This window comes from Chiloscyllium plagiosum, unplaced genomic scaffold (assembly GCF_037043375.1).
Source record: "Chiloscyllium plagiosum isolate Xiang-an unplaced genomic scaffold, Cpla_swu_hap1 HiC_scaffold_1, whole genome shotgun sequence".
In the NCBI taxonomy this organism is placed as follows: domain Eukaryota; kingdom Metazoa; phylum Chordata; class Chondrichthyes; order Orectolobiformes; family Hemiscylliidae; genus Chiloscyllium; species Chiloscyllium plagiosum.
Window position 1 is genome coordinate 121,539,579 of NW_028270139.1, and position 17,164 is coordinate 121,556,742.

General features: G+C 42.5%; 1 protein-coding gene and 1 long non-coding RNA gene across 2 annotated transcripts in view; one reads left to right on the top strand and one right to left on the bottom strand.

The window, feature by feature from the left end:
- adamts12 (ADAM metallopeptidase with thrombospondin type 1 motif, 12) overlaps nucleotides 1-17,164 on the top strand; it is a 569,649-nt gene that overhangs the window by 452,534 nt on the left and 99,951 nt on the right. Inside the window, exons 17-18 of the mRNA XM_043680588.2 lie at nucleotides 3,558-3,684; nucleotides 11,881-12,091. Coding sequence (XP_043536523.2) covers nucleotides 3,558-3,684; nucleotides 11,881-12,091 — 338 coding nt within the window. The remainder of the gene's footprint in view (nucleotides 1-3,557; nucleotides 3,685-11,880; nucleotides 12,092-17,164) is intronic.
- Nucleotides 1-17,164, bottom strand: part of LOC148152205 (uncharacterized) — a 51,647-nt gene that overhangs the window by 22,897 nt on the left and 11,586 nt on the right. The gene's annotated exons all lie outside the window — the stretch shown is intronic.

Consider the following 17,164-nt stretch of genomic DNA (forward strand, 5'->3'; position numbering starts at 1 on the left):
ACACTAGCTTTTGGAGCGAAGCTCCTTCAGCCACACAATCACCTGATGAAGGAGCGTCGCTCCGAAAGCTAGTGTGCTTCCAATTAAACCTGTTGGACTATAACCTGGTGTTGAGTGATTTTTAACTTTGTACACCCCAGTCCAACACCGGCATCTCCGAATCAAAAATACAGTGTTAGTGAACCTGGGAGTGAATACGTCCCTAGAAAGAGATTATAAACTGATGAAAGGAACCTCGTTAACAGCAAAGTGAAATCAAATCATGACAGTCCAGAAAGCGATAAAAGACATGATAGAAGGCATTGTTTAATAAGGTCAAGGATAACACAAGTCAGGAATACCAACAGGATCAAAGGCCCTTGATCAGAAAGTCTTAGTGGCTACAAACAGACTAAAAGACAAGTTAATAAAATCACCCTAGCAGTAAGTGTTACAAAGCTGGAGAGAATGTGAGGTGTACACAAAGGTGCCAGATAGAAGACAACTAGGGTGGAGATGCATACAAACGGAATCTCCTGCTGAGACATAGAAGAGTAAATTCAGACCAGCACATGAGGATTTGAAGAAAAACTGGGGAATCAGCTATATGAGTAGATTCACCTGTAGAATAAAAGCAATTTTAAAGGTATTCTTGGCTTTGTCAGCAACAAAGGCTTTGGAAATGCAGTTCAATTGCTATTAAAGCTGCACTTCTGCAGGGAGGTGAGCTAAAGTGGAAAGTGTTTCTGGGAGTTAAATAAAATTTAGATGGTTTAAATAATGCTGCTAGAGTTTGATACTTCTCAGTAGAGTTTGTTTTATTAAAATTGGGATGTCCTCAGTTGAAAGCTAAGCTTGCCATGTTTACTGACACCATGAGGGTGTGTAGGGGTGTGGTCACAGAGTTCAGGTTTTGGTATTGCAAACTGAGAGTTTATGATGGCTGAGTTGGAATATATCTTTTACTGGGAAAGTATCTACCTGGACTCTGTTAAATTAATCTTTAAGCTTTGGTGTCTATCATCGATCCTGTCTCCACATTGAAAGACAGCTAGCAGATTGCTAGAATTTAAATTCATTTCATAAAACCTAGAATTGAATTCTAGTCTATATTAACAGTGACCCTGGAAACAACATTCTTTGTTGTAGAATCCACCTGGTTCACTGATGCTCTTTAGAGAAGCATATTTAACTGTCATTAGCTGGTTTAGCTTTCAGACCCATGGTAATGTGGTAAGAGTTCTAACTGTGCTCTGAAATGGCTGAGCAGTAGAGATAACAAATGCTTGTTTGCCACCGTAACTCCTATCCCACAAATGATTGTGTTTTGCTGGATTGACCAGTTACTGTTTACAGATCATGCTCACAGCTGAATGATGGTTGTCAGTTGTCTTTTTGAGCTGCTGAATTTTAAGTAGTGAAGGTCCACCCACAGTGCTGTGAGGGAGGGGGACTTTTACCATGCCACACTAAAGGAACAGTGATATATTTCTAATTCGTGGTGTGTGATTTGGACAGGAACTTGCAGATAATGTCGTTCCCATCTGCCCTGCTACACTTGTTCCTGTCATTGGCAGAGGACATGGTTTTACTAAGTGGTGTCTTGGACTTGGACATCTAGTCCTTCATTGCTCATGGATCAAATCTGGAACTTCCAATTTAACAGCGTTCACAGTAGTGATTGCAAAAGGTCAGCCAGCTGAACCTCATAGAATATGAGTTCCCTGATTGGGGCTATTCATTTGGTCCAAGCAGGGAGCCCTGGCTGGCTGATAAAAAGAGGTGTATCAGAGCTTCTTGCAGTCTGATAGCCAACTCTGAAGTAGCAATATTAAGGTCAAGGACTGTCCATGTGAATAAAGTGTGACTTGGTGAGAAAATGCCAGACTCTGTGGAATTATTTCACTTACACACAATTTCTTCCAGGCAAATGTAAAGTTTAGCAAGAACTGTCAGAGATGCCCCCATTTCAAAAATGAATAAATTATTTTTTTTGTGTATTTCACAGAAATATGTACAGTGTAACACAGTGTAATATTTATTAGGCAGCATTCTATTCCCTCTGTATTTTTTAATAATTATTAAAAACATATTTTTTTCATAATCTGTTATCATTCTAGACTACAGCTTTGACAGGCTGCACTGAAAGATATAGTCATGATCAATCATTAGAGATATGCCTTAAGGCACTGCCTGTAGGATCCTTTACTCAATTCAGAAGTTTTTTTGGTTTTTATACCAACAGCAGCACAATGCTTGCTTGAGGCACTGCTGTTAGAATAAACTGCTTCTATAATATTTTCAAAATGTAAAGTGGGAGGAAAGTCAATGGAGGAGTCTGCTCATGTGTACCTGCACCATGAGGCATGGAGTTATAAAAGTAGGTATAAAAGGAGGCATAAAAGTAGGTTTAGAACATCGTACCAGAATCATGTTCAGCCGGACTATTTTTAATGGGCATATGTTCTGGAGGTTCATGATGCTCCAAGCACAAAGTTCACTGCAGTATCATTTCTGACACATTGGCAGTTTGTTATTAGTGCTTTATCCTGTGCCTTTAGTCAATACAGCTTACCTACACATTGAGATCCTCGTCTGGAGTATCTCAATCTGTGGGTGTCTCCACATCCATTGTACCTGAGGATGCTTGCTTCTTATTACTAAGTCAGTTGCTTCAACTTCTGACACTCTGGACCATAACACTTATTTATGTCTGTTTACTGTAGGTTAGCAAGCACCAGCATGTCTAAGACCTCTCTCTTCACATGTATATTATTTTGTCTTTTCTCTTATTGATGAGAGAGTTACATCATCATATATGTCAATCCCATTTAGCACATCTCTCCCCCCTTTAACCACACCCCCATGCCCCCCTGCAATTTCCCCCTGCTGGAGCTACCTTATTTCAGTACTTTACTTGTTCTTACATACATAACGATTGCAAATGCTAACATCATGATTATCTTTATCACTATCCCATCACCCCTCAAAGTCTGAATGTCAACACAATCTGGAACTCTGACTGGACACCCCATGTATTTGAATCCTAACATTGAAGTGATGGTATTGTACCATGTCAGCAATAGTTGTACTCCTCAGTACATTGTTGCATTTCTTCTTTTCATCATTCATGGGAAATGGGTATCACTGACTTGGCCAACATTTATTTCCATCTTTCAGAGGGCAGTTGATCTAGAGTCGCATGTAGAACACTTCAAGTAGATTTTCCCTAATGGATATTAGTGACAATCAACAGTGATTACATGCTTGCCATTATGGTAACTTTGCATTCCAGATTTATGTTCAATCCAAATTTCACCAATAGTTGGGGAGCAACAGTTTGCCACTGCTGCATAGCAAATCCTAGGTTCCATCCTGCCCAAAAGGCAAATGGCATGATGCAAAGAAATGAAGAGTGGTAAACAATGAATGACTGCACCCAACAGAATTCCCTGCCACAAACTAGTGTGTCCATGACAAAATTCCAATGAAAAGTGATAGATTAAATCAGTATACTGTAAAGTTGCAAAATGTTGAGTTTTCCATGATTTTAATGAATACTATTTTTACTACCTCAGGAGTTCAGCGCCAGATTGTTCGATGTGTGGAAAAAACACCCAGAGTTGTGGAAGACAGATTCTGTGATGCAAGGACTCGTCCTGATGACCGGCAACAGAAATGCAATGAACAGGATTGTCCTGCCAGGTCATATTGCCTCATTGCTATTGAGCATGCAGTGCATTTAACTGTGTACCTTCTGTTACATTCTTCCATTCACCATCAATGCACCAATCAGGTTACATGAATTGATGAAACAATATGGGTTCTTTATTTGAATGTAAAACTATTTAAGGGTAGCGCTACCTGGGAAACTATTTGTTGTACATCTGGACTCTGCTACTGCTGCTTGTAGACTGCCTAACAAACCAAGAAACCAATACAGCACATCCTGTTGAGGTGGCAGTGATTGAAAGTAATTTAAAATATACCTTCTTATACTTACCTTCACATCACATTACTGCATTGTCTCGACTTATATCTGAGGTAATCCATCTAATAAGCCCTAAAATTGCACCACAAACCTGAAGCTCTTCTATCTACTGTATATACACTTAGTTAATGGTGGATTTAAGGCTGAGTGCTCATCAGGAGCCTGTTGAATAATAACACTTTTTTCTTGTGCATATTTCCATCTTATTGCCTCAATTGCATCAAATACTAGCGGTTTCCCCACAAGTATTTGTTTTCCAGCATTTTATCACTTTTTTCCTCAATCTGTATCCAGAAAAGAGGTCCAATCAACAGGTGCCACTATTTAGACCACTAACATTCTCCAATTTTGTGTTATTTAAATGAAAACTTTGCCATCTGGCTTCTGTTTCTGACTCTAATTAATTTTGTCTGCTCCACGCTCTTCAGCTTTCAATCAGCCACAGGCAGCTGAACTGAAATCAAAAAACAGAATTCCTGAAAGACAAAACGTTTTGGAAATACTCAGCAAGTCTGGCAACAGATGTAGAGAGAGAGAGAAATAGAGTTAGATTTTCAGGTTGCAACCTTCTGCTATCACAGTGCTGTACGATACACAGAAAATTAGCCAATGCTCCTCCAGTACTATGAATAGTGAATTTCCCTTCGGAATTCTTTTGAATATCTGCATCAGATTGATCATCAATGACATTCCAGTATAATAACTAATGCCTAAATAAAGAACATATTCTCCAATGCCTTGTTGCAAGATGGCGGCAGAATAAGATGCTCCAGCCAGAGCTCATCTGCTCTGACAATTCTTCTTCTTTTCTTCTTTTTCTTATATTTTTCTTCCTCTCAGTGCTTTTCTTTTCTTCTTCTTCTTGACTCTTCGACTCCCAGCCTCCAGCGATGACTCCCAGCCTCTGACAAGTGATGGCTCCCGACCTCCTGTGCGCCATGGCCTCCTGGTCTGGTGCAGCAGCCTCCCATGTAGTATGGCGTCCTTCCAGCATAGCATGGTGACCTCCTGCAGCAGCCCCCCCCTGGTGTGGCATGGTGACCTCCTAACCTGGTGTAGCTGCCTCCTCCCATAGGGGCTTCTTGACTGGCATGGCATAGAGATTTCATGGCCTTGTGCATTGTGGGGCCAGGGCCCTGGTACCAGTATGGTCTGCAGTACTGAAATTTTATTTCTGAAATGCTGGGCATTTTATTTTTTGTATTGTCTAAATCTGGTAACAAAAGAAGCTGTGCCGAGGTAATTTTGTTTCTAAGTCGGTGCTGTAATTGGCAACGTACCAACTTTTCACTATCCTCATTCATTGCATGTGACAATAAAGGCTATTCTATTCTAATCCATTCTATTCTACTCTATGCTTCTGTCCCCACAGGGAGAAAAATGTTTTGTCTTAAATACAATGATGCAAGTCACAGACACTTATTCGTGTTATGCTTTTTAATTGTCTATCAATATAGAAGGTATTTGTGTGATTTCGTAGTTAGTTGTTTAAGTTTGAACCAGGGTATAGAGGAAAAGAAAGGCCCGACAAGGGAAGAGAAATGAATAATAGCCAGAGCATGAGAATGAGAGAGAGTTGGTGGTGAGGTTAGCAGTATGGATATGGAGCTGACCCTAAGGAAACATTTATTGCCCTTAGCTGACCTCCCAAAATGCATCACCTCACACTTGTCTTGGTTAAACCCCATTTGCCATTTCTCCATTCAACTTTACAAGTGATCTGCTGTATCCTTTGACAACCTTCCTCACTATCCAAAACTCCACCAATTTGTGTGTTGTCTGCACATTTACTAATTGGACTACGTATAATACAAAGAGCAGAGGTTCCATCACTGATCAAGCAGAGCACCACTGGTCACAGACCTATAGTCAGAAAACTAACCCGTTCCCTAACTACCATGAGCATGTCTTTCATGACCAAATCAATTTTGTATCCAACTTACCAACTCACTGTGGATCCCATGTGACTTAATCTTCTGGAGCAGCCTACCAGAGGGGCCTTGTTAAATACTTTAGTAAAGTCCATGTAGACAACATCCACTGCCCCTACCCTCATCAATCAACTTTGTCACTTCCTCAAAAAACTCAAATTTGTGAGCAAATCATCCTTTGCAAAAAGTCAAGATGACCATCCCTAATAAGTCCATTCTTCTCCAAATGCAAGTTAATTCTGTCCTGAAGAAACCTCACCAATAATTTCCCTACCACTGATGTAAGGTTCCCTGGACTATAATTTCCTAGATTATCACTGTTGCCCTTCTCAAACAAAGGAACAGCATTAGTTATTCTCCAGACTTCTGGGACCTTGCTGTGGCTAAAGAGGATACGAAGATCTCTGCCAAGGCCCCCAGCAAACTCCTTCCTTGCCTAATACAGCCTTTTCCTTGTTGGACTATCCACATGTTATTTCAAGAAACCTTTCTGGATACACCTAACAAATTCTGCCCCATCTAAGTTCTGGATTAGAGTGGTGCTGGAAAAGCACAGCAGTTCAGGCAGCATCCGAGGAGCAGGAAAATCGATGTTTCGGGCAAATGCCCTTCATCAGGAATAGAGCTGATGAAGTTCTTTTGCCCGAAACGACGATTTTCCTGCTCCTCGGATGCTGCCTGAACTGCTGTGCTTTTCCAGCACCACTCTAATCCAGAATCTGGTTTCCAGCATCTGCAGTCATTATTTTTACCTGCCCCATCTAAATCTCTGGCACTAAGGGAGTCCCAGTCAATGTTGGAGAACTTAGCGTAGCTGTGACATTCTCCTTAATGATGGAACACTCTGACCCGTCTCTATCGCGCCTGTAACATCCAAACCCTGAAACATTGAGCTACCATTCCTGCCTTTGTATAAACCAAGTTTTTATAATGGCTGCAATATTGTAGTTCCATGTATTCTGAACCTCGAGACCCTCACAATCCATCTTCCTGAATGCTGGACCTCTATCTTCTCTCCCCATAAATGAAAACAATTGTGCAGTACTTGTTAACACTCTACCAATGACTTCCAGCTCCATGTATAGATTTCCACCAGGTCAGTAGTGGTCCCTACCTTTTGTCTGGTTATTCTCTTCCTCTTGATATACTAATAGAAAATTTTGGCATTCTCCCTAATTTTGCCCATCGTGTTTATCATGCCTGGTCTTTGCTCTCCTTCATAAGTCCCACACCTACTTTCAGTTCTCCACTCAGGCATCCATTGATCTGTGCCCTTTGTACATGTTATATACTTTCCTTTACCTTTATATTTAGTCCTGCATATTGCAAGACATCCAGGGTTCTCTGGGCTTGTTGCTCCTACATTTCACCTGAAAGGGAATATGTTGGGCCTATACTCTCCCCAATTCCTTTTTGAATGTGCCCCACTGTTCTGTTGTAGGTGTTCTCAGTCTACTTTGGCCAGGTCATGCCTTATTTAATAAAATCTGCTTTTCCCTTATCCCAATACACTTTCTCGCAGGCTATATTTTTCCTTTTCCTTAAAAAACTTAAAATGTACATTGTTGCGGTTGCTATCACTAAAAGTTTGTGGAGATGGTTCAAGTCATTTGTTTTATTAGTCAGAAGATTCCCTGCAAGCTGTCAGCCTTTGGTCTCTGAATGCAAATTCCCAATCTACACATCCGATCCATAAAATACTATGCTAATAGCAATTCATAACACATGCTCATATGTCTTGACTGTTTTATGAAGTCTTCTGAGCAGATTTGCATAGCTTACCATCCATATTTATGCCATCCAGTAGAGACATGGAGGATGAAATATGGAAATAAGAAATTACTTTGAAGAGAGATTAAATTAAAAAGGTCAGCTGCATACATTTGCAAACGGGTCACAGGTCGAATAAGAAATCTTTAAAGCACATGCAAAGGTTTTTAGGAGTACTTTGCACGCAGCTCTGGGGGTCAGTTTTGCACAGTTAGCTGGACGGCTGGATCGTGCCACAGAGTGACACCAACAGCATGGGCCAGTTCCTGTCCTGCCTGAAGTTGCCATGAAGGCTCCTCCTTTGCGTCATCTCCCCTTGCCTGAGGTATGGTGCCCCTCAGGTTAAAACACCACTAGTCCTCGCTTCCTGTCTCTCTCACTAATGGCAAGGCAGCCCTATGGTCCTCTTGGACTACGATCACTTTACACTTGGATTAGGTGTTGATCCACTTTTCTGTTGAATGCACATTTCCTTTTATTTAATGGGATGGAATCATAAAATCATACACTACAGAAGACATCTTTGGCCCATCAAAGGTGCACTGACAAAAACTACTGTACACCTACAAATGTTCATTCAAATACTTTTTAAAGGATGTGATATTTCCCACATCGCCTCCCTTCCCAAGCAGTGCATTCCAGATTGTGGGTAAAATAAATCCTCTTTCACCTTTATGCCATCTCATTATTGGCCCATTGTCCAAGGGGAACAACTGCTTTCTATCCATCCTGTCCACCATAATCAGGCCCCCTTCTCCACTCTAAAGGTAACAACCTGAGCTTTTTCAGCATCTCTTCATAGCTGAAATGTTCCATCCCAGGCATCATTCTGGTGACTCTCCTCTGCACCTCTTACTGTGCAATCACACCCTTTCCGTTTACACTGTGACCAAAACTGCACACAGCACTCCAGCTATGAGAACCAAAGTCTCATACAGCTCCAACTTAATGTGCCTGCTCTTATAGTCTGTGCCATATCTGACAAAGGCAAGTGTCCTGTGTGCCTACTTAATTAATCATCAAGAGTGTGTTGCTGGGAAAGCACAGCAGGTCAGGCAGCATTCCAGAAGCAGGAGAACCAACGTTTCGGGCATAAGCCCTTCATCAGGAACACACTCTCGACTCTGATCTCCAGCATCTTCACTTCCTGCCTTCTTAATTACCCTATTAACTTATCCTGCCAGCTTCACAGATCTGTGGATAAGATCCCTCTATTCCTCGGAGCTTCCTTGTGCCCTGCCTTTCATTGAGTCCACCCCTGTCTTCTGACTTCTTCAGAAGTTCATCACCTCAGTGTGCAGGGTTAAATTGCTACTGATCTACCCACCTGACCAATCCATTTATATACTCATGTAATCTAAAATAATCTTCTTCACTGTTCACTACCTTGCTAATCTTTGTAAAAAGAGGCTATTCATTCCATCAAGTCTGCACCTACTCTCCAAAGAGCATCCCACCCAGACTTAGCATGGTCAATCCACCTAACCTGCACATCTTTGAACTGTGGGATGAAACTGGAGTACCCAGAGGAAACCCACGCAGACACGGGGAGAATGTGCAAACTCCACACAGATAGTCACGCAAGGCTGGAATCGAACCCGGGTACCTGGTGCTGTGAGACAGCAGTGCTAACAACTGAGCCGCTATGTTAGCATCTGCAAGACATCTGCAAACTTACTTATCATCATCCACAGATTTTGTTCCATATTTTTAAATACATCACAAACAATGAAGAGTTCAGCACTGATCTCTCTGGTGTGTCACTGGACACCGGCCTGCATTCACACAAACAGCCTTCTACCACCAGCCTCTGCCTCCTGCCACGAAAGCAATTTTTCATCCAGTTTGGGATCTTTAACTATGAAAGTATACACCAGTACAGAGATTTCATTTTTTCTTTAAAACCTCGAATAAAGGGAAATCTCATCATGGAACATGTACTATACTTGGTCTTCAGCAAGGCTTTTAATAAGTTCGCTAATGGAAGATTGCTAGTGGAGGTAACGGCCCATGGGATCCAAGTAAATTGGCTGAATGGCAAGACGCAGAGAATGGTGGTCTAAAGGTGTTTTTGTAACTGGAAGCCTGTACACAGCAGGGGTTCTGCAGGGGTCAGTGTTGGGACCCTTGATGTTTGTGGTATATAAAATTGATTTAGACTGACTGGAAGAAGGTTGATCCATAAGTTCACAGACGATACAAAATTTGGTAGGGTGGTAAATAGTGAAAAGAATTACATTAGATTATAGGAGGGTATTTATGGGCTGTTGAGATGGGCTGATCGGCAGGAAATGAAATTCAATCCAGATAAGTGTGAAGTGATGCACAAGGGCAGGACAACAGGGGAAATACATGATGAACTGTAGGACCCTGCGAGCACTGGGAAACAGAGGGGTCTTAATGTGCATGTCCTGTGGTCCCTTAAAATAGCAGGACAGGTGGATAAAGTGGTTAAAAGACATATGCAATATTTGCCTTTGTTAGCCAAGGCTTAGACAAAATGTTGGCTAGGCTACAGCTAAACTATTGCATGCCATTTTAGAATCCACATTGTCAGAGGTGTAATTACACTGGAGAGGGTGCAGAGGGGATTTCCTGGGATGTTGCCTGAGCTGGAATGCTTTAGTCAAGGAGTGAGATTGAACAGCCTGGGGCTGTTTTCCTTGAAGCAGAGGAGATTGAGGAGGGGACATGGTTGGGATGTATGAAATTATGGGAGACATGATTGAGATGTATAGAAGTATGAGGAACATAGACAGGAAGGAACCTTTCTCCAAGTAGAGTGATCAAAGACCAGGGAATTGAAGGTAAAGGATTAGAGGAGGTGAGGGGAATAAAATCACCCAGAGGGTGCTGGTAATCTGGAACTTACTGTTTGTAAGGGTGGTTGGGCAGAAACCCTCACAATCATTCAGAAGTAATTAGATGCGCACTTGTGATGCCAAACCATCCAAAGCTATGAACCTGGTGCTGGAAATTGTGATTGAAATAGTTAGGTGCTTGTTTTGGACCAACACAGACTTGATGAGCTGAAGAGTCTTTTTCTGCACTGTAGATCTGTATGGCTCTCTCAAGTTTAGATATAAAATGATGAACTAATGAAGGAGGCATGTGAACATGCTGTTGACACAAGGCTAACCACCCCTCTACATTGTCAGTGTGTGCAGGAAATCTGTCACTCTAGCTGCTAGGCCTGGATCTCTGCCACTGTAGGATAAATCATACTTCTGGCTGGGAGAGGGCATTAGAATCCACTTAAGGGCCTAAGTTTGTTTACTGGTGGTTGGGCCAGTTCACTGGTGAGTGGTGGCAAGGGGAGGGCTGGGTAGGTGATGGGTATAATCCCACCAACAGAGGGGTGTATAATTCATCTTATGTCTCGAAAAGGATCATGGATATTTCTCCACCAGTTGCAGCAGATCATTAGATGATCCAAGCATGTAAAATGCTAAAGAAATATATTTAAAAACATTTAATTTGGTAACATCTATCTGAGCTGAAAATGTGTTGCTGGAAAAGCGCAGCAGGTCAGGCAGCATCCAAAGAGCAGAAGAATCGATGTTTCGGGCATGAGCCCTTCTTCAGGAATGAGGAAAGTGTGCCAAGCGGGCTAAGATAAAAGATAGGGAGGAGGGACTTGGGGGAGGGGCATTGGAAATGCGATAAAACGTGGCTGAAGAGCTTCTGGGCAGAGGGGATGACCTGGGGTGTGCAGTGAGAGAGGGACTCACTGAAATCCTTGTAGAGGGAGGAAGAGAGCTTCTTCAAGGAAGGCATCCTTGCAAGAGGATTTTCAGTAGGTTAAAATCTTCTAGGAGAAAGTGAGGACTGCAGATGCTGGAGATCAGAGCTGAAAATGTGTTGCTGGAAAAGCGCAGCAGGTCAGGCAACATCCAAGGAGCAGGAGAATCGATGTTTCGGGCATGAGCCCTTCTTCAGGAATGAGGAAAGTCTGCCAAGCACTTGCTCCTTGGATGCTGCCTGACCTGCTGTGCTTTTCCAGCAACACATTTTCAGCTCTGATCTCCAGCATCTGCAGTCCTCACTTTCTCCTAACATCTATCTGAAGCATTTTTACAGAGAAAAACACAATGTCTTATTAATTTTTCAAGCTCAGAATTGCTAAAGACTATGTTTTCTCTTAACATAGAAAGATAGATATAAAGACATTTGTAAATGGTTTCTCAACTTTGATGTTCATTTTTACAGGTGGTGGGCTGGCGAATGGCAGAAATGCTCAACAACATGTGGTGACTCAGGTATTAAGAAACGTACAGTTCTCTGTGTTCGAACGGTGGGGACAGATGAGCAGGCACTTCCCAGTTCAGAGTGCAATCAGCGTCTCAAGCCAAGGACTCAAATGACTTGCAAAAGAGATATCCCATGTCCCTCAAACTGGACTGTGAGCAATTGGAGTGATGTAAGGAACACCTTTTCTGAAATATATTATACTTAAATATTTTGGAGTGAGGTAAATAATACTGGCATTGCATTTTATCTCGTGATGCCCACATTTATGTAAAACATATCACAAAGTAGTTCATTGAATGAGACACTTTTGGCAGGCTGCTGATATGTTAGAAAATGTAGCAGTCATTGTGTATCAGGAATTGACTGATACTGATGTGGTACTGCTAGAGGAAGCAGTGCTTAACAAGACATTGGGAGAACTGCCAGGTATTTTTCAATGTGAGAGTTTTAGGGTACCTTTAACTGATCTATGAAACGTTGATTTAAGAATCTTATCTTAATGGCAGGACCTCCATCACTGCAAAGCCAACAGATGTTTTGGTCTGCTAGGGAATTGCATACATTTACTGCACTGGAATACATCAGGGCATATTGCATTTAACATTAAGTTATTTATTTTGAGGAAGTTTTTTTTGCAAGCAAAAAAATACAAAGGGCATGAATCACTTAAAGGTTATTTAAGCATAGTTGTAAATTTATGAAGAATAATTTGTGCTGAAATCCTACTGGAAACAGTGAGTGGATTATGCAGGTTTGTCACATGGCTTTTTAAAATATTCAAAGCGCACCCCCCGCCCCGCCCACACACACACACACACACACACCTCTTTCTGAGTTGAAACCTGATGTTGTACTTTAGTCCTTAGCTGGTTGCAGTGAGGTGTGGGGTGGGAGCAGGAGTGGAGAGTGATGGTGGAGAGATTGATGGTTAAGGGCTGAGCAATTTCCATGGTGGCAGGAGTCAGGTTGATTAATATTTATGGGTCAAAGCCAGGCAATCAGTTTAACATTCCTGCCTCCTCGGGCTACTTATTCTCTCGGACTGAGTTTATTCGAAGTCAATTGGAAATGTTAACTTCTGCTTTAAGGGATTTCTGCCTCCTTTAACTCTGGCATTTCCCAGGTCAAGACAGATGCAACAGAACATGCTACAGCTACAGCATCACAGATAATTTTTCACCCTCCAGTGAAATGTGAAACACTTCAATTCCATTGTTCTTTGTTAAAATGAAGCATAAGAATAACCTTAAAGAATAACTGTTCAAAATCTGGCGTAGAGAAAAAAAGCAGATTGATCTTTCAAAAGTTAATTAAATATTTTGAAGTGTTCGTATCATTTTTAATGCAGAAGAAGATCTAACAGTAAAAATGTTGAAAATAAATTGAGGGCAAGATTCAAATACAAGAAACAGAACAGAAAGAGACCATTTGGCATATGGCATGCTGAAAGAGCTATCCTGCTATTCCTGTCCTCCAGCCCTGACTTTGTAGCCCTCTACATCCATCACTTTCACATATATACCCAGCTCTCTTTTGAAACCTCCTGTGGAATCCTCCTGCAGCACGCTCCCAGGCAGCTATTTCAAATTCTAACAACTCTCAAGAGTATTTTCTCCTCATATCACTCCTAGCTCTCTTGCTGAAAATCTTGAAATTGTGACCCCTAGTTGCTTAATTCAATTGCTAAGAAAATTTAAAGGACGAAATAGATAAAACAAAAACTTTAGAAAAGAAAAATTAATTGAGAATATTCTCAGACAGGAAGATTAAACACATCAACAGACTAAATCTGACACAAAACAGCACTATGGAAAAAGAGATTCTTAAGGTATAGAATTTCTTCAAGATTAGACAATGAACCTGAAGCACAACAAGTGAACCTGCTTCTTTATTATTCTGGAGATACAGCAGATATATGATTGCAAGGCAAGGAGTTAAGGAAGAACCTAGCAAATTTGAGGAAGTTCTGAAGACTTTTGATAGTTACTTCGGCCTCAAAACAAATAAGACCCTGATCAGACAGAATGCATTCATGACAAGAAAATTATGCTTGACAAACCTGGACTTTTTTGAGGATGTAACAAGTCGACTTGATAATGGGGAGCTAATGGATGTGATGCAACCGGACTTTCAGAAAACCTTTGATAAGGTCCCACGTTTGAAATGTAAAATTAAAGCGCATGGGATTGGGGTAACGTACTGACATAGAGAGAGAACTGGTTGGCAGAAGGAAACTGGTTGGTAGGCAGTGACCAGTCAGGTACCACAGGGACCTGCTTGGATCCCAGCTACTCACAATGTATATTAATGACTTAGATGAGGAGGTCAACAAAATGTATTAGCTCCAAGTTTAAAGATGACATTTTTGTCATTTATATAAATGATTTGGATGTGAGCATAAGAGGTATAGTTCATAAGTTTGCAGATAACTCCAAAATTGGAGGCGCCTTGGACAGCGAAGAAGGTTATCTCAGATTACGTTAGGATCTTGACCAGATGGGCCAATGGGCTGAGAAGTGGCAGATGGAGTTTAAATCAAGTAAATGCGAGGTGCTGCATTTTGGGAAAGCAAATCCTGGCAGGACTTATACTCTTAATGGTAAGATCCTAGGGAGTGTTGTTGAACAAAGAGACCTTGGAGTGCAGGTTCATAGCTCCTTGAAAGTGGAGTCGCAGGTAGATAGGATAGTGAAGAAGGTATTTGGTATGCTTTCCTTTATTGGTCAGAGTATTGAATACAGGAGTTGGGAGGTCATGTTGCGGCTGTACAGGACATTGGTTAAGCCACTGTTGGAATATTGCGTGCAATTCTGGTCTCCTTCCTATTGGAACGATGTTGTGAAACTTAAAAGGATTCAAAAAAGATTTACAAGGATGTTGCCAGGGTTGGAGGATTTAAGCTATAGGGAGAGGCTGAACAGCCTGGGGCAGTTTTCCCTGGAGCGTCGGAGGCTGAGGTGTGACCTTACAGAGGTTTACAAAATTATGAGGGGCATGGATAGGATAAATAGACAAAGTCTTTTCCCTGGGTTGGGGGAGTCCAGAACTAGAGCCAACTTTTTCACACAGAGGGTGGTGTGTGTATGGAATGAGCTGCCAGAGGAAGTGGTGGAAGCTGGTACAATTGCAACATTTAAGAGGCATTTGGATGTAAATATGAATAGGAAGGGTTTAGAGGGATGTGGGCTGGGTACTGGCAGGTGGGACTAGATTGGGTTGGCATAACTGATCGGCATGGATGAGTTTGACCAAAGGGTCTGTTTCCATGCTGTACATCTTTATGACTCTATGATTCTATGACATATAGATGGGTGAAAGGGTGCACTGAGAATAGGATGCAGATCTGAGTCTGTGTGATTTGGACAAGTTGGACAATTGGGAAGATGCATGGAAGGTGAAATGTAATCACGATTATTATGAGGTTATCTGCTTTTGGATCAACCCAGAAAGGCAGAGTAATATCCAAATGGCAATAGATTAGGAGAAGAGAGGTGCAATGAGACCTGGGTGTCCTTGTACACCAATCGCTAAAAGGTGCAGCAGGTAGAGAAGAAAACATGGTATGTTGGTCATCATAGTTTGAATAATGGAGTGGGGGATGTGTTGCTGCAATTGTACAGGGCCTTGGTGAGACCACACCTGGAGCATTGTGTGCAGTTTTGGTGTCTTTAACTGTGGAAGGATGTTCTCGCTATGGAGGGAGCACAAACAAATGTTTCCTAGACTGACCTCTGGGATGGAACTGACATATGAAGAGAGATTGGATCATGTCAGATTAATTTTACTGGAGTTCAAAAGAATGAGGGAGGAATCACATAGAAACTTAGAAAATGCTAATAAAGCTAGACAGGGTAAATATAGGAATGATGTTCCTAATGACCAGGGACTCCTGAACCATGGTGGCTCAGTGGTTGGCACTACAGCTTCACAGCATCAGGGACCCAAGTTCGATTCCAGTCTGTGTGGAGTTTGCACATTCTCTCCGTGTCTGCGTGGGGTTCCTCCAGGTGCTCCGGTTTCCTCGCACAGTCCAAAGATGTGCAGGATAAGTGGATTGGCCATGCTAAATTGCCCATGGTGTTGGGTGCATTAGTCAGAAGGTGATGGGTCTGAGTGGGTTGCTCTTCAGAGGGTCGATGTGGATTTGTTTGGCCAAAGAGCCTGTTTCCACACTGTAGGGAATCTAATCTAAAAAAAACCATGGGTCACTGTCTGTGGATACAGGGTAGGCTGTTTAGGACTGAGGTAAAAACAATGACTGCAGATGCTGGAAACCAGATTCTGGATTAGTGGTGCTGGAAGAGCACAGCAGTTCAGGCAGCATCCAAGGAGCAGCAAAATCGACGTTTCGGGCAAAAGCCCTTCACCAGGAATAAAGGCAGAGAGCCTGAAGCATGGAGAGATAAGCTAGAGAAGGGTGGAGATGGGGAGAAAGTAGCATGGAGTACATTAGGTGAGTGGGGGAGGGGATGAAGGTGATAGCTAAGGGTGGAGGGTGGAGTGGATAGGTGGAAAAGAAGGTAGGCATGTAGGACAAGTCATGGGGACAGTGCTGAGCTGGAAGTTTGGAACTAGGTTGAGGTGAGAGAAGGGGAAATGAGGAAACTGTTGAAGTCCACATTGATGCCCTGGGGTTGAAGTGTTCCGAGGCGGAAGATCAGGCGTTCTTCCTCCAGGCGTCTGGTGGTGAGGGAGTGGCGGTGAAGGAGGCCCAGGACCTCCATGAAATCGGCAGAGTGAGAGGGTGAGTTGAAATATTGGGCCACAGGTCGGTATGGTTGATTGGTGTGGGGTGTCCCGGAGACGTTCCCTAAAGCGCTCTGCTAGGAGGCGCCCAGTCTCCCCAATGTAGAGGAGACTGCATTGGGAGCAACGGATGCAATAAATAATATTAGTGGATGTGCAGGTAAAACTTTGATGGACGTGGAAGGCTCCTTTGGGGCCTTGGATGGAGGTGAGGGAGGAGGTGTGGGTGCAGGTTTTGCAGTTCCTGCGGTGGCAGGGGAAGGTGCCAGGATGGGGGGTGGGTTGTAGGGAGGCGTGGACCTGACCAGGTAGTCACGGAGGAAACGGTCTTTGCGGAAGGCAGAAAGGGGTGGGGAGGGAAATATATCCCTGGTGGTGGGGTCTTTTTGGAGGTGGCGGAAATGTTGGCGGATGATTTGGTTTATGCGAAGGTTGGTAGGGTGAAAGGTGAACGCCCCTGGTGCTCACCTTCCACCCTACCAACCTTCGCATAAAC